The sequence below is a fragment of the Misgurnus anguillicaudatus genome, chromosome 22 (assembly GCF_027580225.2).
Source record: "Misgurnus anguillicaudatus chromosome 22, ASM2758022v2, whole genome shotgun sequence".
Taxonomy (NCBI): Eukaryota; Metazoa; Chordata; class Actinopteri; order Cypriniformes; family Cobitidae; genus Misgurnus; species Misgurnus anguillicaudatus.
Genome location: NC_073358.2, coordinates 25276931 through 25301179, shown reverse-complemented (window position 1 = coordinate 25301179; position 24249 = coordinate 25276931). Strand labels below are relative to the sequence as shown.

Sequence of the window (24249 nt, the reverse complement as noted above, 5' to 3'; positions counted from 1 at the left end):
CAGGAACATCAGTAATCACTGTAGCTCACGACAGGGAAAGCAACAGCTCTGCAGTGATGTCCACTTTTGACAATGACGTCATCTTGTTTTGTATTCAGGAAGTATCCTCCAGATGTGTCGCTTTCAAATCACCGCATCAACAAATCAAGTCGTTCTCTGTTACTTCATTAGCATTTGACAGTTCATGAAAGACACAGTTTATTTTCTTTCTTGCCTGACAAACATTTGCTTACATTGTATATTTTAGCATGATCAGTATGCCAGTGAAAAATCGCAACCCTCATAAACACTAACGTGTTTTTTTTGTTTTACTGTTATTAGTGTCTCCAGAAGATGTGCTGTAAGGAATCTCCTCCACCCAGACCGGAATATGATGTAGTGTGCATCGGACTGAGTGGCGCAGGCAAGACCAGTCTGCTATCTCGCTTATGTAATGAGATCAGTGATGGCGCTGTACAACCAACCTCAGGTAATGCTGCTGTTTGCTGCAGTATCTTAAATACAATTAGGAGAAAAACTTTTTTAAACTAATTGCAATTTTGGTCTTTCTCTAACTTTATATAATAAACATCCAATATGCTAGTAATATGCAAACTAATAAGCAATACGTTGAAAGTGTTACCATATTAAAATAGTTTCTGATTATTCCACTTTATGTATAGATTGTCATTGTCGTAAAAATATGATGATTCATATTTTTGTGTTGAATTTCCATATGTTAATTTTGACAGTCTGATGAGTGAAGGCGTGGTAAAAATATTTCCATCGCACCTTCCAACATGATTTCATGAGAATACGTGTGTGTATTTTTATGAAAAGTGTGGTTGTACCTTACACTTTCATACACACTGAAACGTATAATATCGATAATATAATATAATAATATTTTCTGACTTATTTACAGTTTACCAAATAAAATGTTTTCAGAGAATGACATAATATTAAACAAGACTAAACCTTAACATAAATTATTATTTAACCATTTAATCATTCTAACAGTACATGATTGTAATAAGCTGTTTTGGGTAGGACTGTATTAGTGGCTTAATATAATTTATGATATATTGTTACTACATATAGGGGTGGTTTCCCAGACAGGGATTAGCTTAAGCCAGGACTAGGCCTTAGTTTAATGAGGAAAAATAACTAGTTTTAACAAACATGCCTTACTAAAACATTACCTGTGTGTATTTTGAGGCGAAACAAAGGGCACTGATGTATTTTAAGATATGTCAGTGCAAGTTGTTTTCAGTTTGGACAGCGCTTACATTTATTTTAGTATAATCTTGTCTGGGAAACCGCCCCATAGGGTATAGTTGCATTACATTGCATAATTTAAAAATAATATTATATATTTATTTTTTTGTATAAAAGGGTTTGGTTTAAGGGTAAGGTTTGGGGTGGTCTCGATAAAATGGTTAAAGGGAAATTATACAGCAATCTTTATGGTATGAATTTGATTTCTAAATGTTTTACATTTTTGTAGTTGTAAAACGTAATAATGGTACTATAAAATGTTGCAAATATGTCTACATTGTATGCTCCAGCATCTATTTAAACATACAAAAAATAAGTTTTGTGTTTTTGAAAGAAAAAAATAGGGGTGTCAAAAGATTAATCACGATTAATTGCATACAAAATAAAAGTTTGTGTTTGCATAATATATGAAGAGTTTGGTTACAAAACGCGAAAAACGGCATTTAAAAAAAATGAGTTACTGCCAAAATCAGTATTATATCAGGTAAGTATTTAAAAGTAAATTCGTAATTTTACGCAAAATACAATATCCGCCGTGGTATTCTGTCATCTTTTCTCTGTTTTTTCCCAAAACGCAATAAACACCATTCTCTGCAGAATGCAATAAATCCGCTCCACAAATTACAGTGCACCATTCCACGCAATGTAAACAAACAATGGCGGCGCGTTGAGTCCTAGTTTTCCTCATCTACTTTGTACTTCGTGATCAACAAACAAACAAAAAACAAAATAATACTTTAATGGCATGGATAAACCTGTGGTGGTTTTCTGTGATGGGAAAGAAACGTAAGAAAAATGCCGGTTGCTTGTTCCACCGACAACATCAAGCTTCTCTCGTGCTAACACATTGACCCCAGGGGATCTTATAAAAACTTTTATTTTTTGCAAAGCCAACGAAAACCGATCAGGACCAAAGATTTTACAGCTGATTGCTGTCAAAAAACTTCAACAACGACGTCCCAAGTATAACCGCAGCAATGACAGTGTTCTTAATATGACAAAGTAAGTGTTTTGGTTAATGCTATTAATGTTTATTTTTTAGTCAGTGTGTACATAACATGGCACGAAAGACGAATGCACATTTATATATTGGTTCAATAGATTTATAGAATTTTGAAAATAAACTTTGCTTTTTATTTGCATTTATTGCATTTTGTGGGAAAAAATATTTGTTTTTATAATAAATCTTTGAAAATCAAATTATAGATTTGAATTTATAACCTGAAAATGCTATGTGAAAGTTTGTAACAGAAAATAGTGGTTTTCATTTTGTCACTTCCTTGGTATAGAAAACACGTTTTTACCGAAATTAGTCAAAAAGGATTTATTGCGTTTTGGAACCAAACTCTTTATATGTATGTGTGTTGTGTATACTTATGATGTATATATGAATACACCCGCATGTATACATTTTAGAAAAAAAATCATATATATATATTTTTTATATGTAATATCAAATATATCAAAATCCAAATATATATATACATGTAAATGTTTCTAAAATACATGCATCCATGTGTGTGTATTTACATATATATATAGGTAATATATGTACACACACATATATTATGCAAACACAAACTTTTATTCTGTATACGATTAATCGTGATTAATCTTTTGACAGCCCCAAAAATACAACTTTATTATTTGAACTTTCAACTCTTGTGACATAAAAGTGCCTTTAGTTAAAAAAACACCCATTTCCTTAACGGCTGACAGTCTAGCCTGAACTCCACCTAGTCATTAAAAGTTAATGGTACAACCTGCAAACAGCTACAGACCACAGCTTCTGTTGCTCAAGCAATGCTTCAAATCATCCCAATAAAACGACTTAACACTACGTTCTCATTGTTATTGTCCGAGTTTTCTTAGTAAATACATCACATGTGTTACACTTTCCCAGCACGCTAGAATGTCTGCAAAATCTCTGTCGCCATGTGCTCCTTAGCCTTTTGGATCAATAAAGCTGTTTATTGTTATTGCTGCATCTCCCTGGCCTGTTACCTCAGAGCCGTCCTTTGAACGCTACACAGCTTTACCACAGAGAGAGATCTGCACTTGCATAACATCTTGTGTGTAAGTGTTTCAGAACATCTGGATTTTGTCCCAAAGACTTTCTTCCTTATGACAAGAGTGTTGATTTCATTAGAGCCCTTGGCGACAGGTTGGTGTTTTTATGAATCACAGTCCCATCAGCCCTTGCTTCCTTCAGATGGATGACATCACTTCCCTTTTTCGGCAAACAACACAAGTGGTTCTTTTCACGAGAGAAGACGCAGTTGCGCGTGACGCAGGTTTCTAAATAATCTGAGTGTGATGCACACAGTGTGCTACTCAGAGTTCAGTGGCTCGTCTATGGAGTGAACACCTGTCTCATGCCATATTGTGAAAATAGACGCATTTACTATAGCAAAGACTTTTTTGGCAGTCCTTGTGGAAATATGGTTAGATTAAGTTGTCAGAGGAACTAGTTAACACCAACGACCTATAAACATCAGCTTTTAAAGCAAAATATGTTAAGCCTCACATGTCTTGAGTTGCATTTATCTGTTCCAAAAGTTCACCCTCCTTGTCACTCTTAAAAATAAAAAATAAAGATGATATGGTTCTGTTGTCAGGCTGTTATATAAATGGTACAGGAAATATAATAAGGTAATAAATAGTACTTAAAAACTATACTGTTGACTAAATAGAGAGTACTGTACCAAAATGGTTCTTATACATTATCATTCAGTTAATTCTTGTATTCTTTTGCTGTCCTTTACCACAAAGTCTGTGCAATTTTAAAACGAACGTGTTTTCCTTCACAGGTTTCAGCATCAAGGCAGTGGGATTCGAAAATGCGATCCTGAACGTGAAGGAGCTTGGAGGTAATGACAACAGATCAGAATCATTATCTTTTCTCCATGCATTGAAGCCTGTTGCCAGGCTAATCCAGTGGTCTCTAGGACAGATCGCCTAGTTTAGCCACCTGAACTCTAAGAATGGACACTTGCCTCAGTGTCTCCTATTCCCAGTAAAGCCACAGCTGCAAGGTTGGTTTAAAGAGTAAGACATAACTGATCAGTCAAGTTTAGGAAGTGTTTGCTAGGCAAGCGTTGTAAACATGGAAAGCTGGTAAACAACTCATAGGCTATGTTTACATGCACAGAATTTTGTCAATCTGATTGAATTTAATAAGATTGAAGGTTATGACGATACACATGCACCCTAAACATTGCAATCTGATAAAATGTTCGTTTACATGTACATTATATAGAATTCGAACCAAACGTCTGCCCAATCGCACAGCCAGGGTTGCCAGATTCAAGTATCAAAAACATCGAAAATGGACATTCAAAACTAGCCCCAAAGCATCCCAATGACTATTCACAGACAAAATACCAATAAATAATAAACTAAATCCTTTAATCTTTAACCTGCAGAAACCAACTGGTGGAAAGTTAAAAAAGTAGCCCAAATCTAAACTCGAAAAAAGCAGAGGACTTGGAAAAGCCACGCTGCGGACAGCATCTCTTGTCGAGTTGACGCTTTATCTCTGGATTAAAGTCAAAGCTGAGTTGGACAAAGTTGTTCTTAAGAAGTTTTCAGATATAGGTAATGAAAACACAGTTTTCAAAGGCACAATGCTATTTTATTGCTTTAAGTAGCCTAATGTTTCAAAAGTACACATAGACGCTGCAGAATGTACATCGTGTATACCAGTGATGGGACTAACGCGTTACAAAGTAACGCGTTACTGTAATTCCACTACTTTTAGCAGTAACGAGCAAGAAACGAAGTATTTTTTTAAATCAAGTAACGCAGTTACAATAACTGAAATTTAAATGAGTTCGTTACTCGCGTTACTCTATTTTGTGATGAATTAACACTTGCAGACAAGACATTTCTGATCTAACGTGGCAGGACCATGGTGGGCGGCGCAATGGATCATTAAACTTCATCAGTTCCGACAGTGCGTACAGAATGAACATGAAAAATCAAAACCGGACGACATACCTTTGTTTAAAAATTGTGCGCCAGTCATAAGTCCATCCGGTCTGATATCAACTTGAATTTGTAGTCCACCAAAGTAATAAATCTGAGAAATGTTGATATGTTTTCAGACGTTTACATCGGCTTTCATGGAAGAGATCAATCCGCAATTGCGCAAGTTTCAGTTTTGGTTTCGGTTTCACTCACTCCGTGTCTGACAAAACAATCACCGTACTCCGTTTTCTGATTAAATATCTTCCTCTAATCTTGTATCTCGTTTGATTCAAACATAAAACATATACAAACATAATCTTAAATCTAAAATATCACGGATGCGTGGAAAACTGCATTCCAGAGAGCGCAATAGCTGCTAGCTTCACACAGCTCCCAAATTCTTAAAGAGACACTACACAATTTTAACACATAATATATTTTCAATGTAAACATACAGAATATTTGTCTAAATGGTCTAAATGATATACATAAAAAGTAAGCTTACATATTATTAATTTCTAACAAAAATATTCAAAGAAACTTTACTAAAATAAGTTGTAAATAGTTAAAGTTTACAGACTTTTACAGTTATTTCGTTTTAAGTATTAAACTGGACTTACTACCTGTTGATAACAATAAATCTAAGTCTAAAAATGTTGTGTTTGACTGTTCAGTACTGTTCATATTTACATTTAAAAAGCAGACATAAAAGTAACTTAAAAGTTACTTTCCCTAGTAACTAATTACTTTTGATACACAGTAACGGGGAGAGTAATTCAGTTACTTTTTAAAAAAGTAACTAGTAACTGTAACTAATTACTAATTTTCAGTAACTTGCCCAACACTGGTGTATACAGCGTGTGAGCTCATTACCTTATAATGCGTGTTGCCATTGCGTGTTTCTGTGACAAGAATCATGTGATATAAGAGGTAAATATAAGATGTGAACTTGAGCACAAATGTTCTGCGCATTTGTACAATGTTTTTTGTATCCGATACCTTGAAAATACTACGATTCACGCGTTTACATGCGTAATTTTCTCCTGCTGATCGGATCGCAGATCGGAGTACACCACCCCGTTCAATATGATCCAAATTTGCATCCGATCGACCTCAATCGTATCGATTAAGGTGTTTACATGAAGGCTTTTCGATACGATTGAGCCATCAATACGATTACAAACTGATTATTTGGTTGCATGTAAACAGACTTATTGACATTTATGATAGACCAACGCTATTTCACGAGAATTCGTACATATTTTACGAGTTGGCTAATTCGTATTAATTCATACAACCACATTCGTAGATTTTTGTACGATTTGCTTTGAACCCTGTAATGTTGGGGTTAGGTGCGGGGTTGGGTTTAGTTATTGTTTTTTTATGAGAATTGTACGTTTATGCACAATTAACTTCGTACGAAATTCATATAAATTAGCCAAGTCGTAAAATATGCTGATATTTTGCAATATCAACGCTGATAGGAGTTAATTTACAGGCTGGGAGTCTTGTCCATGTCAACAGGCCCAGGAAGTAAACTGTTGCCTACAATCCGTTTGTTTCTGTAGTCCAAGAAAAGAGATTTACGTTGGAGACGATAACTCGCGTCATCGTTTACTTTGGGGTTTGTACCTTTTGCATATCATTAACATGTCCCAATACGAACTTACACACCAAAGGAAATGTAAAATCCTGAATCGGACGATAGGTGCTCTTTAAAGGACCAACAATATAATGGCTTTTCCAGTTTTCCAGTAGTTTTATTAGTCTGTTATCAAAAGCTGAAGTAAACAAATGCAGTGAAATGTAAAAATAAAGGCACTAAAATTACTCAATGTCCTAGAACAGTGTTGCATTCGTGTTTTCTTTACTGTAATAAATCGCATCAACAGCTGGCAGGACTGTAATGCTTGTGACATGCGTCGTATCCATTTTCCCAGTTTGTTATTGAAAACAAATGTATATAAAATAGCTCAGAAAATGCAGGGATTTTCGACGCATAATCATTGAGGTCAAAATCCAGTAGAGGCATTTGCGCAAAGTAAACACTATTGTCTGAAGCTGAGCCTGGATACGCTTTTTTATGACTCATACTTTTTTGTATACTTAACTAGGCATTTATTTAGTAAATAGTAAATGAGTGTGCTATACTTTATGCATGAATGCATCTAACGTTTATGTTCAGTCATGCACTTTGTGAGTTTAGCACCGCTGTAAGACAGTTTTCCTTATTCTAGTAGTATAGTATGTAGATGTAGTGTACAAAATCGGGCTGTATTGACCACACTATCTGAACGCTATGAAATGACTGTGTGGATGGTCAGATTTACAAACCGTATTTGGATAAAGAAACTCTATGCCTACGACTGATCTGAGAGCACTGTTCTCTGGGCCAGATATCAGCACACAGGTAGAGTACTGGAAGAACTGCTTGTTGTTATAGGGCTGCTGAGCAGAGGCCTGTAGAAGGTGAAATAAATCTTCACGAGGAGGCCGGCTCTGTTTATGAGAGTGTTAGGAGAGCCGCTTTGAAGTGATTTATGTGTTTGGGGGGACGCGGGGGACATTACAGGTGCAGTCTGTATCATGACAAGTGGCCCTACCGACGCAACAGAATCTAGAGTCCACTTAAAGACAACAACAGAGACAGGCAACACAGTAAACCAAGGGGAGGCCTGACTAAATCTGAAATGCATATGGTGGGCCATGAAATGAAGCTTCTCCAGCAGGTGAGGTCAGAGTCCCCGGGGCAGTTTTTAATGGATTGAGGCCTCTAGGGTTGTTTTAGATGCTGATGTATCACCTGAAGGAGGACACATCTGCTGACGGAAAGTTCATGTAGTGCCTGACCAGAATAGAGATGTGAAAGATGTGCTGTGCATGAGTTTTTATGACTGCTCCATGAACTGTCTTACCTTGGTAATTGACACATATAATGTCCCGGGACGTATCCACTCTGGTAAGACCACGTAATCTTTTGAGAAGTAATATGTGTGTATTATGATCGGGGTCAAGATGTGCAGGACTAACCGAGACAATTTCTATGTCCAGTAAAGGTTTGTGAAACAAGTCTCATTTATCACATTTGCAGTTAGAAATTTCAATGGGATGCGTACCAGCAAAGTGCATCAAATAGACTTTTGTTTGAATAGTAAACGTGGCCTTCCTTTTATGAAGTGTAGATGATTGTCTCTGCCCTTTATTATGCACTTGAAGCACTTTAGCAACTCTACTGACTAAGTGGCTACTTTAACAACTCAAGGGCCCTGATAAATGTCATCTGCTCTTCTGGGCCGCTCTACAAGGAAACAAGGGAAGAAAATTTAATTCACATCATGGGTTCATTTTAGTTTATAATCACTTATATTTAAATGTAATGAATTATTAATATTATTTTATTTTTGAAGATATTATGTACATGAAGCTTAAATGCAGATTGAATACATTTACAGGCCGAATGCATTTAAAGACTCTACTGTGTCTACACTGTAAAAATACTTTGCTGCCTTAAATTTTTTTTGTTGAATCAACTCAGATTTACTAGTCATTTCAACTTACTATTATTTATCTATCTAGAGATGAGATGTTATAACTACAGCTGAGTTTTTATAACTTATAAAATATAGTTGAGAACAGTCAACTTAATTTTATAAGTATGACAACTCATCTCTGTTGACATGACTTGTGGATCTGAGTTGATTTAACAAAAAAAATTTAAGGCAGCAAAGTTTTTATTTCTGTGTATGTATTTTAACTGTACATATATGATCAGTCTCATGTAGATGCATATAAATTGCACGAAGTGTAAAAATCGTGCAATACATACGGCAAATTCCACTTTGGCGTGCATATTATACGCCAGTCCTTGGAAGTGGAATTTGCCGTATGTATTGCACGATTTTTACACTTCGTGCTATTTATACGCGAATCTGTGAGACTGGGCTCTCTAATTTGGTTAACTATGTATGTTACACTCTTTAAATGTTGGTTGTTTTCATACATAGTTGGGTCAAATATGTACAAACCCAATAGTTGGGATATTTCACCCCAAATGCTTGGTTGTTTCAACCCATTTTTAGTGTAAACGTAAAATAAAGGTGCTTTAAAGGTCTTCAAAGCAATGCCATATTAGAATCTTTTTTGGTTCCACCATTTAGTCAAAGGTTCTTTACATAACCATTTCTTTATAATCTGAATTTTTTTAACCTTAAAAAGCCTTTTGTGAACCAAGAAAGGTTCTACAGATGTTAAAAGTGTTTTAAAAAACATTTCAGAAAAGGTTATTTTATGGCATTGTGAAGCAGCTTTATACTTTGTGTTCCTTTGTGTATTCCCCCAAAACTACTGCTGAGGGCCAGACTTTATGGTTGAGGAATGAAAACGGCAATTGAAAGTTTGTAGGTACGTGACTCAGTACTATGACAGTGTGTTTTCGCTGCAAATTGAATAATGCATTTTTTACCGCCTTCTCCCATGTGTCCTCAAAGCTTTACTATTGTCAAGCCCTCTCCTGGTGTTTGAAGAGCAGTGAATGCTATATCTTACTCAATAAATCATATGCTTATTGTAGTAAGCAAGCAGACCGTATCTGACTGGCACTTATGTTATGTTTTTAAAGGGGCCATGGCAAAATACTTTTTTAAGATGTCAAATAAATCTTTGGTGTTCCCAGAGCACATATGTGAAGTTTTAGCTCAAAATACTAATACATAATTTATTATAGCATGTTAAAATTGCCACTTTGTAGTTGTGTGCAAAAATGTGCCGTTTTTGGGTGTGTCCTTTAAAATTCAAATGAGCTGATGAAATTCAAACACTGATCACAATGATGCTGATTTGTTGCAATTAAAACTCAATTGTGCTTTTCTCTGCACTACATTGCAGTGCTGTGGTTGGATAGTGCATATTAAGGGGTGGTATTATTATAATAAGAGCTCTTTATGACATCATAAGGAGAGCCAAATTTCAACGACCTATTTTTTCATGTGCTTGTAGAGAATGGTTTACCAAAAGCTGCGTCATGTTACAGTTTTTTCTTTTCTTCTACTGATAATGTCAGAAGAACACAGTATGCAAATTAGGAATGTTGTTATTCTTTATAAAGCAATGTTAATTTTTTGTCTATGCATTTAAGTGTTCTTGTGGTGCCACATGGAATTATGGAAGTTCAGTTTTGCAGCATACAGTGGGCCTGTGATTTAAAATATTTGCTAAAATAAATGAAAAGCTCAGATGAGTGAGCACTAGACCAACCCTAACCCTAAAGTGCATCTGACGTGTTTTCTTGTAAATAAGCATTTTTTTATCAGGCTCTTATGTTTATGTTCAGTAATTTCAGTTTAATGGAAATTAAAGGTGCAATTTGTAAGATATTTGCAGTAAAATGTCCAAAATCCACTAGGTCAGTGTTATATATTTTGTCCAGCTGATTACTATCAATATCTGTAATGTTTTCAACTACTTGTAAATCGTGAGAAAATTTCCATTCAAAACATTGACACGGGGCAGTGTAGTCTCCTGTCAAGGACGTTAATATCCATGTGACCCTTTGTCACCGCCTTTACTGACATAAAAACCACATGACAACAGTGGTCGAGTTCGAAAAAATAAAATGGCGGCCAAGGAAGCGACTGGAGCACAAATTTAGTGTAAATAAAGGTATATTTTCACTTTTTACATATTTTAATTGCATTTCTAGTGAGAAATTAGTATTGTAGTTTTCAAATATGTGATTAGTTATCACAAAGGCGCTCTTTGTTTATATTTCAAACACGCTGCCTTTGAAGTGCGTCGGAAGCCTTTCTCTGAGCTGCCTTCATGCCTCCGAAGTCATTTCCTCATGAGGCAGGGAGGCAACAAGTCACTGCCTTGAGTTTTCGGATGCAGCCAGTGTCGTGGACAAATGCGGAACTATGCGTCGGGCTACGCGCTTGCTTATGGACTTATGGATTACTCTTTACCGTCTGCCGCTGGTTGTGTCAGCAAAGACAGCTCCCATAAGCGTACGGGCCAACCAAACGACCCAAGAAGAGTTTGGAACAAAACGAGAGAAAGAATGAGGATCAATTTGTTGTTGCATTATCTGGATAGAGAGAGCTTCGCGACAACATTTAACTAGACCGAGATTCTGATCCTGCTTGTGTTTTACGCGATGGGCGAGTTGTTTTGATTCGTAACCCTTCAAAAAACGTATGCTATTATATTGATCACAACATTAGTGTGTAGACTGTAATCACCGCATCTTCCCGCGGACGATATGCACATCAAGAGGTATTGTACAGCAATATAAATGGTCATTTTAAGACACTTCACAGTAAGATTTGTACTGTCAGTACATTATGTGAAAAATTGTTGTAGATTGTAAGTTGAAAACTTTATTCTGTGCTGTGTTAACCATCGAATTGGGACTAATACTGTAACATCTATGAACATCACATATAAACTTACATAATGGAATAAACGATGTCATCAAACGCAACATTTATAAGACTTGATTACCTTATCCATCAACGTGATTTCTCGTTCGTGTCTGATTGATGGCCATCAGCGGTTGAGTTAAAGACTACAAATCCCATAATTCCACGCTGCTTCAGAGCGTCATTAAACAACATCATTTGATGTTATTGTGCTTTGGCGCCATCTAGTGGTAAAAATTCTACGTATTCCTCCTTTAAAAGTTTTCTTTTTTCACAAATGGCGCTCTTTAACAAATTTGTCTGTCTTTTGCTGCAAAACCCTCTAAGTGCATGCAAAATTCTCCACTTCTAAAAAAGTGGACTAAAAAAGTAAAAAAAAAAATCTGGTCAGTATCTTAATATGTTTGGTAAACCTCCTTTAACTGGTTAAAAAAATTCTGGTGGTGTTTAACAGATTCTGACAACAAAGTTGTACAGTCCTAAATGGCCTGAGGTCAGAATTAAGCAGATTTACAGGGACACCCCACTTTTTTTTGAAAATATACTCATTTTCCAGCTCCCCTAGAGTTAACATACAATTTTTACAGTTTTGGAATCCATTCAGCTGGTCCCCGGGTCTGGCGGTACCACTTTTGGCGTGGCTTGGCATGGTTCATTGAATCTGGTTGGACCATTGGCATCGTGCTCAAAAAATAGAGTTTCGATATTTTTCCTTTTTAAACTTGACTCTTCTATAGTTACACCGTGTTCTAAAATGGACAGAAAATTAAAAGTTGTGATTTTCTAGGCAGACATGTCTAGGAACTATATCATTCTGGCGTAATAATCAAGGACTTTGCTGCTGTAACATGGCTGCAGCAGGCGCAATGATATTACACACTGCCCAAAAATAGTCCCCTGCTATTGAAAGAATCAGAAATGTTTTGTCTGCAAGTGTTCATTTATCACAAAATAGAGTACCACGAGTAGCCAACTCATTTAAATTTCACTAATTGTAACTGCGTTACTTGATTAAAAAAAACTTAGTTACATGTTTATTACCGCTAAAAGTAGTGGAATTACAGTAACAGAATTAATTGTAACGCATTACTCCCATCACTGTTTTTAACACAACTTGTGCTGTCCCTTTCATTTATTTTAACATGAAATAACGCCTTAAATTGCATGACTGCATTTTTTGCAGTGTGAGCTTTTCAAATATTTGTTGACATCGCTTTAAAACATACACAAAAGAAGTTTTACAGACCGTATTAACAATTTGCCTAAAAGTTTTTAGATTTGAATGATTATTAAAAGTACATATTAAGAGATATACTGTACATCTTAACAAACACACATATACACACCTTAATATAAGAAACATTGTTATATTCCTCCCACCAGCAATTATAAATTTGCCTGCACCAAAATCTTTTCACAAACAGCTAATTTGGAAAGTTGGGACTTTAAAGAAATTACTGCATCATGCTGCCACTCATGTGTGAATTCGATCATTTGAACATGACAGGAAGGAAGCAGGAGAATAAACAAATATCCACCAAAAAAATGGTGCTGTATAAACTGTGGCACAGCCTTGACAGGATGGATGAATCTAAATGCGAGAAAGTTCAGAATGTCAACTGTGATCATTTGCCATAGTGACATATTAGCAGTTTGTCACACAGCTTGTGGTGTGAAGGCTGTTATGAACTGCGTTGTCCTGCTGAGGCTAACAAACCGCATCCTTTATCCGTGTTATAATCCACCCTGATAGCAAGTGGCAATCCGCTTCTGTTAACCTTTTGACACAAAGGCCAGCGATGCCCCTCGTGTGTTAGCAGTCTGTCTGTTAGGTGTGAGGCATGACTGGCACAGCGAGGAGGCATCTGTTAATGGTGTCTGTGAATTTGCCCTCTTCAGTGTCAATGACGTCAAAGAAGATTAGACGTGACTTTATGTGTGAAGATAGCCCTTGCTGTGAATGTCAGACAATGTTATTCATTTCCTTAGAATCTCATTTTTAGGCGTAGACTAAACTATCCCGATAATGTTTTTTCCTAATCTCCTAATGTCAAATGACTGAATCAGTGTGCCCATTTGATTACGTGAGTAGTTATAACAACCATCTGTGATGTCTTCTAGGTTACATTATTGCTAGAAACCGATCTACTTTTATCTTGAGAAAGATCTACGGTTGAGTTGGACAACCGTTTGAATAAAAATATGTTTAAAAAACATAATAAAATAGTATATTAAAATAAATCAAAATAATTTTGTTTTATAAAGAAATTACGCCATTTCAGCTTAAAAAAGAAATCTTTGTGAAATGGATTTTTTTATGACAGGACTTTCAGTTCCTTTCTTAATCTTACTCCTTCATCCAAAGAGATAGATATCAATCTAACAGCATGTTCTAAGTACAGAATTTATCGTTTCCTCAGGAATATGCTGTACACAGATGTCATAGAGAATCGATCCAGAAGACGACTGTTGGGATGTGGTTTCTCTATCACTCAATAGTTTTCTACATTGTACATGATTCATTTGACTTCTGGATTAAAAGTGTAAGAACTTATAACACAAAAAAACACTCTCTTGTTACTAAAAAAGATCACTCACTTTCAAGCCACAGCCTGATAACTCGTAACTATTTTACAAGGTGGCTATGTCATAATTCAAACAACGTTAATCATACAAAACTTACGATTATTAGAAGACAGCCATAATGAAGCCACACCACTAAACCCAACATCAAAAAAACGTACAAAGGACATTTGCTGTGCTGATCCAACTTCAAAATGTTCTTTCAACAAAGATAATTTAGTAACTTGAACAAAGATTTTTTTTCAATTCAATTCATTATTTTGTGTTCACTGAATGAAAAAGCATAATCATTCAGCTAACAAATATTATTTTGTTGACTGGACTTAGATTTATAAGTTTTTTGTCCAATTCATTCACCCAACTTGATTAATCTGACAAGCAATTAAAAAAACAATAGTCGGAATGAATGGTTCCCAGCATGCATTGTGAAAAGTTCACTTCTTTGGTTAATATTTACTAAAAAAGATGAATGTTTGCTGGATTTATTTATATTGATGTGTTCTTAATGCTATTTATATGTTTTATAAAGTTATTATTTTAAAGGAATGTTGTTTGTTTATTGTTACCATGATTGAGAACTGTGTGTTCAGTGGGCAGCACAGTGAGTTAGCGCGCATCATTATTACCTCACAGCAAAAAGGTCTCTGGTTCAAGCAAGAGCTAAGTCACACAAAGACTTTGTTCAGGAGCCTTTCTGTTAACACTCCCACAGTACAAAACATGCAGGTTAGCTGAATTTGGATATACTAAATTACTCTTTACCTAACTTAGTCACTTGTTGAGTAAACACAGACATTTGCTTATTGCCTAATCAGTTTAAGTTGGTTTAAATTCACTTTACTCAGTAAATTGAGTTAAGTTAAGTCAACTTTTTTTTACAGTGTAAGAGCAAATGTATTTATGACATCTTTTTATTTTCATTTGTACTTGTTTATTGTTTCACCGGCTCTCTTGGGTTAGTTTGTGAAGTGTGGCTTCTGTAAAGACACTGACTGGAGTTTCAATATGGATAAATAAAATGTTTATGTTTTTCTGTAAGGTTTGAAAAAATTGCATACGCACCGAGAAAGGTAGAAAATTTGTCTTTCAAGCAGACCATGACTAAAGAGACAGAGACAATTATAAAGTCTTGCTACATTACACTATAAAGAGTAATGCGGCTTTCACATAAGACGCGGTGTGCGCTGAGTTTGCCGCTGGGTTCAGCGCAGCCAAGATGGATACCCTGTTTGAATGTCCCGTTTCTATTGGTCGCGCGGGTAATCATCAGAGAGCGCAGAGCAAAAGTTAAACTATTTTGAACTTTGACCTCGGCATGAGCGCAAGCAGCGCTCGTGCTTTGGTCGATGCAACAACAAACCGCCCTCGCGTGGCGCAAGCCATTGAAATGAATGGGTTTCATACATTGAAAAAAATTATTCATTCAATTTACTTAATTTTTTGTAAATTGGTCGCAATAAATTTATTTAAGCTACATTTAAACAAAAAGTTTTTTGTTTAGTTTTGTATTTCTATTTTTTTGTTTAAATGTAGCTTAAATAAATTGATTGCAACCGCTTGAATTAATAAATTTTTTCAGTTTAGCGCAGCGCACACTGCGTCCTATGTGAAAGCTGCATAATGGGAAACAAAAGTGCTCAGGTGCTCTACAAACACAGCTACTGTACAAGTTTGTTATTATGCTTGCAGGTTTGAGAGGCAAAGGCTTTCCTATGTTCCTGTACTGTGTTTTGGATCTAGAAAATTGTCAAAATTCTTTCACTGTAAAAATACTTTGCTGGCTTAAAATTTTTTGTTGAATTAACTCAGATTTACAAGTTATTTTTAACTTACTATTATTTATCTTGACTAGAGATGAATTGTTATAACTACAGGTTAGTTGTTTTAACTTATAAAATTAAGTTGACTTTTACAGTGTTGATTTAAGGTCATAAGGTAGCCTGGTGATTTGTTCATTCATGGCTCCACATTCAGAACAAAACATAACAAATAGGGTGGGTTGCACCAACAAGGATTAGGCTTAATTCTGGTTTAAATTGAATAATTATTTTGCACCAACCTTTAAATCTTGTTTAAAAATAATCAGGGTTACATTTAAACCGTCAATTTGATCCAGGTTTAAAATTTACAGTAAATCTAGATCTTCTTTAATCCTGTTGCTTCATAACTTTTTTAAATCTCAGTTAGGGATTAACTTTGAACTTGCAATTGAAGAGGTCTAAATTATAAAATGCTACAATTAAATGACACCATTAGCAATTGATACAACTGATTAATTATTGATTGATTGCTAATTCACCCAGTTTAGCAAATCTGGGCCTTCACTCTTGGTTTTGAATTCATCATAATACTAAAACTTTACTTTAAATTTGATTTTGAGTCCCAGATTTTCAATGTGGTCTTGGAATTTTCTTCCAGGATTGAGTTGCTCATTCTATGCCAAACCCAACCACATTAGTGCCTGTCTGTTTATTTAACAGTTTGTCTACATCATTCTTGAATAGTGAATGCTACAACTGACTGATTGCAGTTAACAGTGACACATACCACTGTCATGTTTTCCTACAAATTACACAACGCAACTGAAAGGACAAAATGTAATATTATGCTGACTGCTATTCTACTAAAAAATCTCTCGAGAGACTTCAATATATCATATTCATTTGCTTTACAAAACTAATCCAATAACATTATGAAAAATAATGATGACATCATAGTTGTTGCGTACCATATATTTGAAGGAAAGGCTACTCAACTCTCTTTTTGAACCAGCTGGAAAACTCATGAAAAGAAATAACTAAATCAGCAAGAGAGATCATAACCGAATAACTTTTTTTTTTATCAAAGATTAAGATTTTAAATGTTATTCATCTTCACAATAAATGCACACAATGTTTAGGTATTAAAAATGCATTTGATTTCATCTATTCATATTGAGTTTTGAATAGAAGTTTATGAAAGTTTGAAGTTTATGTTCAATGTAGGGGAGAGCGGGGTAAGTTGTCACACGGGTAAGTTGTCACACTGTTAATAACTCCAACACTAGAGGCTCTATCTCAAAAATCAAATAGCCACTTTATGTGACTTCTTCTTCTATAGTCAACTTCCTGTTCACATGTGGTCAAGATCACTGTAATCTGAGGTTAGCACAATTTTCTTATTTTTCTGCTTAAAAAGTAAAAAAAAATCACTTTACATTTTATGCAATACAACTTTGTTAGGTGTGAATGTTTAAAATGATTATTTTGCACAAAATAGAGGAGACCGTAAAGTGTCTTTTGATACTTTAGCTAAAGTGATATGATGAGCTAAACTTGAGATTTAGACAACATTAGCACACAAGTAAGTATGGGGCAAGTTGTCTCAATGACTTTGGGGCAAGTCGTCACATCTGACAACTTGCCCCTGTACAAACAAACACATCGAACATGCTCAGAAAACATGATATAGAAAAGAATAAGCCTCAATCTAGCAAAAAGCTGTTTCAAAAGAAAGGGAAGCAGAAATCTGGACCTATGAAAAACAAGGCAGCTAAAAGAAGAAAAATCATGCAAGAGTCATCATCAGATGATGAAGAGTGCTTCTGCCTCGTCTGTGTAGAGCCATTTTCAAAGAGTCGTCCAAAGGAGACCTGGGTAAAATGTGTAAAATGCAACAATTGGGCCCATGATGCTTGCACCTCAGGCCAGGCAATTTATGTGTGTCAGAATTGTGATTCTGGAGATGAGTCCTATTAGTCATACAGGGCATCTGTTTTGTTCAGAGGTTCAACATGTTAAGTTAAGCAAGTTATCTGCAGCGTTCCATTCAGTTATCTGGTTTTATGTGAAAGCCATAGAACATTTGAACCAAAGTTCAAAGTAAAGTGGTCTTGCCACTTAATTGAAATGTGCATTATTTGGATTGAAATAATTGTTTTTCCAGATTCTCCAGGCACGGATGTTTATATTTCCAGTTTGGTTTGAGTTTAAAAATTAAAATCAATATTCACAATTAAGTAGTTGTGTTCTTATTTTTAGATAATCTAGTGTGACAACTTACCCGCCCTAGTGTGACAACTTACCCTCCGATGGGGCAAATTGTCACAAGTGCACAGTCACTATTCAACAGTCTACAACTCTGTAATGAGATAAGATATAAAGATGTTATGAATACAACATATGTGCCCAAGACTTCCTTCTTTCATTTGGTATGAGATTTATACCATTTTGATGTATGGTGCTCAGTAAATGTTAGACAGTGTGAAAAGTGTGACAACATACCCCGCTCTCCCCTATATATGTTTTTGTTCTAATTGTGAGGAATAGCACAGATGAACCCAAGAGCGGACGATGAAGGGGTTAACAAAGGATTTTAATAATAGACAAGACAAACAAAAGCCCACGTGGGGGCATACAGCAAAGACTGCTGACACAAAACACTAGACTAGACTTTGACAATAAAACTCTTGACTTGACTTGACAATAGATCACACACCGACAATACAAAATGAACCTGCACAGAACTAAGGACAAGAGAACATTATATAAGAGAAACTAAACAAGATAACGAGGAGGGAACAGGTGATGGGAATAAGTAATAATTAACAACAAGCAGGAGAACGAGGAGGCGGGGACAAATGACAAGACAACGGAGGCACATGCCACACAAAAACAAGGCATGAACCTCCACACAAGGCCTGGGACTGCCAGAACTCTGCCACCATGACAAAATACAAATATAACACAAGACTTCAAGGCAGAGTCCTGACACTAATATTACACACATATTCACATGCAATTAAAATACTCAAAGCTATAATCTGGAACTTGCCTCTATTACTATTTCTATTTGAATTGTACATTTCCAAGTTACTCTCTTTCTGTTGGTTTATTGACATCAAATACTCATAAAATTATATGTATTACACATAAAATCGGACAGCTCAAATTATAAATCATCATCATCCTATTGAGTCAAGTAATGAGACAGTTTTATAGGTTTTTATGTTGCTCAATAAATGACTTGTGTATTATTTAACCAAAAGAAGTTAAGTTTTAAAAAGGATGTCAGTGATTGAATTACATCAGTCAGATGTCTGATTTTAAGTGCTGTTTAGGTGGTAAATTTACTAGTAGGTACTCTGCGTACTTGTCTGGAATGCGCTAAAAGCGTCTGGTTTTCAGAGGTCCGTGAAGTGCTGGAACCCTACTGTAATTTTTAGGATTTTCTTGTTTGTTCCTGCATGCACTAAAAGTGCCTGGACATCAGAGACGGTATATCATAGAGACTCCAAACTTGGCAGTATAGAGATACTTTTTTTGTCTTCCTGATAGCAATACCTTGCCTATCAGCCGATACCGAGTACTGATCCGATACCTGGGTGTGTATATGTATATACTGTATACATACATACATTATTACATGGTGTGCTTATCACTTAATAAAACATGAACAAATACATACAGTGAACTATATTTTTATCATCTGAAATACATTTAACAGTAATATTATTTATTTTTCTTAAGTGAAAAAGAACTTCAAATGCAGCCACAAATCTAACACTTTTAAATCTAAATCTTTTAGTTTTAGAAATAAATAACAAATAAATATAGAAATATAAAAAATAGTATATATGGATAATATAACAAAATGATCTCTTTAAAAATTAAAAGTCTAGAAACAATTTTGTTAAATAAAAGACATTTTATTACGGCGTAGGAAACGGTTTTCATATATACTTCTGCGTTGTCATCCGTGTCGATGTGCAAACACACATGCAGACCGCTGGTAGGCAGTTTGTGTTACCACAGTAGCAGCGCGACCTTCAATAAAGAAGCAGCTTGGTCCGTTTAACCCACAAACGAAGAAAAAAAAACGTCTCGGTTACTATCGTAACCTCGGTTCCCTGAGAGAACGTGAACGAGACATTGCGTCAGTTAGCTGACGCTATGGGATTGATCCTTCAATCACGATTACCCTGAAGCCTTATTGCACAACGCCAGTGCAGTTGAAACTCGCGCTGGCCAATGACGCTCAAGACGGCAAAGGAGGCGTGGCCTTCTTACTATGGTAGCAGCCGTCTTGAGCGAATGTCTTCAGTAAAAACGACTGAACGAGCGTACAGCCTACGAAGCCGTGAGCGCGGCAGCTGGCGCGGTGTCTTGTTCACGTTCTCTCAGGGAACCGAGGTTGCGATAGTGGCCGAGACGTTCCCTGTCGAGAGTGTTCTCTCGACATTGCGTCGGTTAGCTGACGCTATGAGAGATTGTATAGAACCGCGCCGTGCATACAGCAAGATAGGCCAAGCATAACGAAGCAAACAGCATGCAACAATCTCAATGACCAGCCGATAGCGGCATATCGTACTAAGCACCAGCCAAAAACCATAACAGAGCCAGTAGCGTACTAGCGTAACACCACATTAAGCGGGTAAGAAGTAAACGCTAAAGAATTAAACAACATACCTAGCGAGCGGACGGCGTCCGGCGCACAAGTTGTAGAAGAGTTTAGATCATTGGACTGGCGGCAGTGAACACAGCACTCTTGCAGTCATATGTTGACTTGTCCAACGGGCGGACGAGATCCGGCGTTGAAGTTTGTAAAATATAATCCACATGCAGTATTCATAAGACTCAGCATCCAGGGAGCGGGTGATTCCCGGCGTCAAAAATGCAAGTGATAATCCACAAAAACCAATACATGGTGGAATTCTCGTAGTGAATAAATCGAATACTCAGCGGGCGAGCAGCGCCCGGCGCTAAGGTATTCTCAAGTCGGCGTCGCCGTAGCGCCGCCCCTTACACATGACCTGATAGAAACCATCAGGTATGTCAGGCACTGGAGGTAGAGGGCGTGTTTACCGAGAGCACTCGGGAAGCCAATGAGGAGACATCCAGATTGTAAAACCTAGCAAAGGTGTTCTGAGACGACCAGCCAGCTGCCAAGCATAAATCCTGAATAGATGCGCCTTTATACCAAGCCCATGACGATGCAATAGCTCTCGTAGAATGGGCTTTAATATCCAAAGGGCAACGCACTCCTTGGCTAGAGTATGCCAGTGAAATAGCATCAACCACCCAGTGCGACAGTCTTTGCTTGGAAACTGGGCGTCCTTTGGCGCTGCCTCCAAAACAAACAAACAGCTGTTCCGCTGTCCGGAATGGCGCCGAGCGATCAATATAAGCTTTTAGCGCTCTTACCGGGCAAAGCTCACTCTGTACGATCGCGTTAGTAGTCGCCGCGTCATCCGAGGAGAAGGCGGGGATAGAAATAACCTGCGCTCTAAATGGCGTGGATAGCGATTTAGGCACATAACCCGCTTTGGGTTTTAACGTGACATTACAGTCCCCTGGTCCAAATTGTAAGCATTCAGCGTTCACAGAGAGTGCATGCAGATCTCCTATGCGCTTAGCTGAAGCCAAAGCCAGCAGAAGCACAGTTTTTAGAGAGAGCTCCTTCAAACCTACCGTTAGAATAGGCTCAAACGGAGGAAGAGTTAGTGCTTTCAGGACCAAGGCCAGGTCCCAAGACGGTACGGTGGGTGGGCGAGAAGGTCTGAGGCGCCGTGCACCCCGTAAAAACTTCGCTATGAGCTCGTGTTTGCCCACCGAGCGCCCCCCAATCTCAGCATGAAAAGCTGCGATGGCAGCAACATATACTTTAAGGGTGGAGGGCATGCTTCCCGTATCCATTCTGTGCTGTAAAAATTATAGAATAGCTGACACGGAGCAGTTCACCGGGTCAAACTCTTTTTCTTTACACCACGCCGTGAATACCGACCACTTAAGGGCATATAACCGTCTTGTAGCGGGGGCACGCGATTGCATCAGTGTATCGAGCACACTCTGCGGCAGCGCCGCGTCTGTTAGCGGTTCCCACACACCTTCCACGCGTGAAGTTTCCACTTCTCGGGGCTGGGGTGCCAGATTGATCCGTTCGCCTGAGAGAGCAGGTCTCGTCTCAACGGGATCGGCCACGGGGGAGCCGTTGACAGTTCCAACAGGTCGGGAAACCACGGCTGGTTCGGCCAGTACGGGGCGATTAGTGTCACTGATGCTCTTTCCTCTCTGATCTTGTGTAAAACTGACGGCAGCAGTTTTATGGGGGGAAACGCATATTTGCTGGCTCTCGGCCACGGCAACGACAGCGCTTCTCCGCCCAGAGGAGAGCTCGTCAACGAGAAGAACAGCGGGCAGTGTGTGTTTTCCTCGGACGCAAACAGATCCACTTCTGCTTTCCCGAACTGACTCCAGATCAGCTCGATAGATAGGGGGTTCAATCTCCATTCCCCTTGGGGAATGCCGTTCCTCGACAGCATATCCGCTCCGCAGTTCATGCTGCCCGGTACATGCGTCGCTTTTATTGAAAGGAGATGACGATCCGCCCACAACAGTATCGTTTCTGCCTGTCTGAACAGCGGCCTGGAGCGCACTCCTCCCTGGTGATTTATGTATGAAACCACCGTAGTGTTGTCCGTCCGGACGAGAACGTGATGGCCCCCGATCAGCGTCGCAAAGCTCTGCAGTGCTAAAAGGACGGCTTTGAGCTCTAGACGGTTTATATGCCATAACCGCTCCATCTCCGACCAGGAGCCCGAAGCCGGGATGCCATCGCACAGGGCTCCCCAGCCCATTAACGACGCGTCCGTCGTGACTACTTTCCGTCTAATAACCAGCCCGAGTGGGGCACCCCCGCTGAACAGGTTGGGATCGAACCAGGGTCTCAGCGCTCGCATACATCCGTTCGTAACTGTAATGCGCGCTCGTCCCGATATCCACGCCCTGTTGGGCACTCTGGAACGTAACCACAGCTGTAACGGGCGCATATACAGCAGACCAAGTGGGCAAACCGGGGAGGCTGCCGCCATCAAGCCTAAAAGTCTCTGAAACCGTTTCAGTGGCACAGTGCATCCGTGGCTGAATACATTCAGAGCAGACGTCAGATCTCGTTTGCGCTCCTCTGATAAGAAAGCCTTCATTGAGACCGAGTCGAGACGTACGCCTAGAAACGCGATCTCCTGCGTTGGAGATAGAGCGCTCTTCTGCAAATTCACACGTAGACCGAGGCTGTCTAAATGCGAAAGTACTGCGTCCCTGTGGCTGATGAGCACCTCTCTGGATTGTGCTAAGATCAGCCAATCTTCCAGATAATTCAGGATGCGAATGCCGTTCGCTCTCAGCGGGGACAGCGCCATGTCTATACATTTCGTGAATGTGCGCGGGGCGAGCGCTAGACCGAACGGGAGGACCGTGAACTGGTAAGCAGCATCCTTGAATGCAAATCTCAGAAAGCGCCTGTGGTGCGGGGCGATCTGAATGTGAAAATAAGCATCCTTTAAGTCCACTGAAATAAACCAGTCCCCGGGCCGAATGTGGGCGAGGATCTGTTTCAGTGTAGTCATTTTGAAAGCACGTTTGTGTAATGCTTTGTTGATTAGTCTCAAATCCAAGATCGGTCTGAGACCGCCGTCTTTTTTCGGGACGACAAAGTACCGGCTGTAAAAACCGCTCTCTCGCGCGTGCAACGGAACTGACTCTATCGCTCGTTTGGCGAGGAGATTGCAGATTTCCTGATACAATATCGACTCGTCCTGAGCCCGGACCGTTGACGCTATCACGCCGTTGAAACGGGGAGGTCTGCGTCGAAACTGTAGAGAATATCCTTTCTGAATAATGTTCAGCATCCATTCCGATATGTTGGGAATGGCACGCCATGCATCTAAGCGCAGTGATAGCGGTTGAATGACAGAATGATCGGACCGCTCGGTGCCGCCGAGCGTCTCGTGCGTGACGGGTAGCTCGGTTCTCGGGGGCTGCGCGTTGCTCGTCGGATCGCTGCACGGGGGCGAGGGACCCAGCGGGACTAATGGAGACCTCTCCGCTCTGTGCAGCGTTTGTGTTACGGGCACAAGAGAGGATGGCCGGGGGGCGGCTGACACCGCGATAGACAACGGGCTTCTGTGCGGCTCGTTGAGACCTTGCATTAACCCTTCCCGTCCCCGCTTTCTCTGCGACCCCCGCGTTGCGGGGGGGTTCGAAAGCGG

General features: G+C 38.5%; 1 protein-coding gene across 1 annotated transcript in view; it reads left to right on the top strand.

The window, feature by feature from the left end:
* The window catches only part of arl15a (ADP-ribosylation factor-like 15a), a 151470-nt gene that overhangs the window by 32272 nt on the left and 94949 nt on the right, over positions 1-24249 (top strand). Inside the window, exons 2-3 of the mRNA XM_055199928.2 lie at positions 322-469; positions 4068-4127. Of these exons, the coding sequence (XP_055055903.2) occupies positions 322-469; positions 4068-4127 (208 nt within the window). The remainder of the gene's footprint in view (positions 1-321; positions 470-4067; positions 4128-24249) is intronic.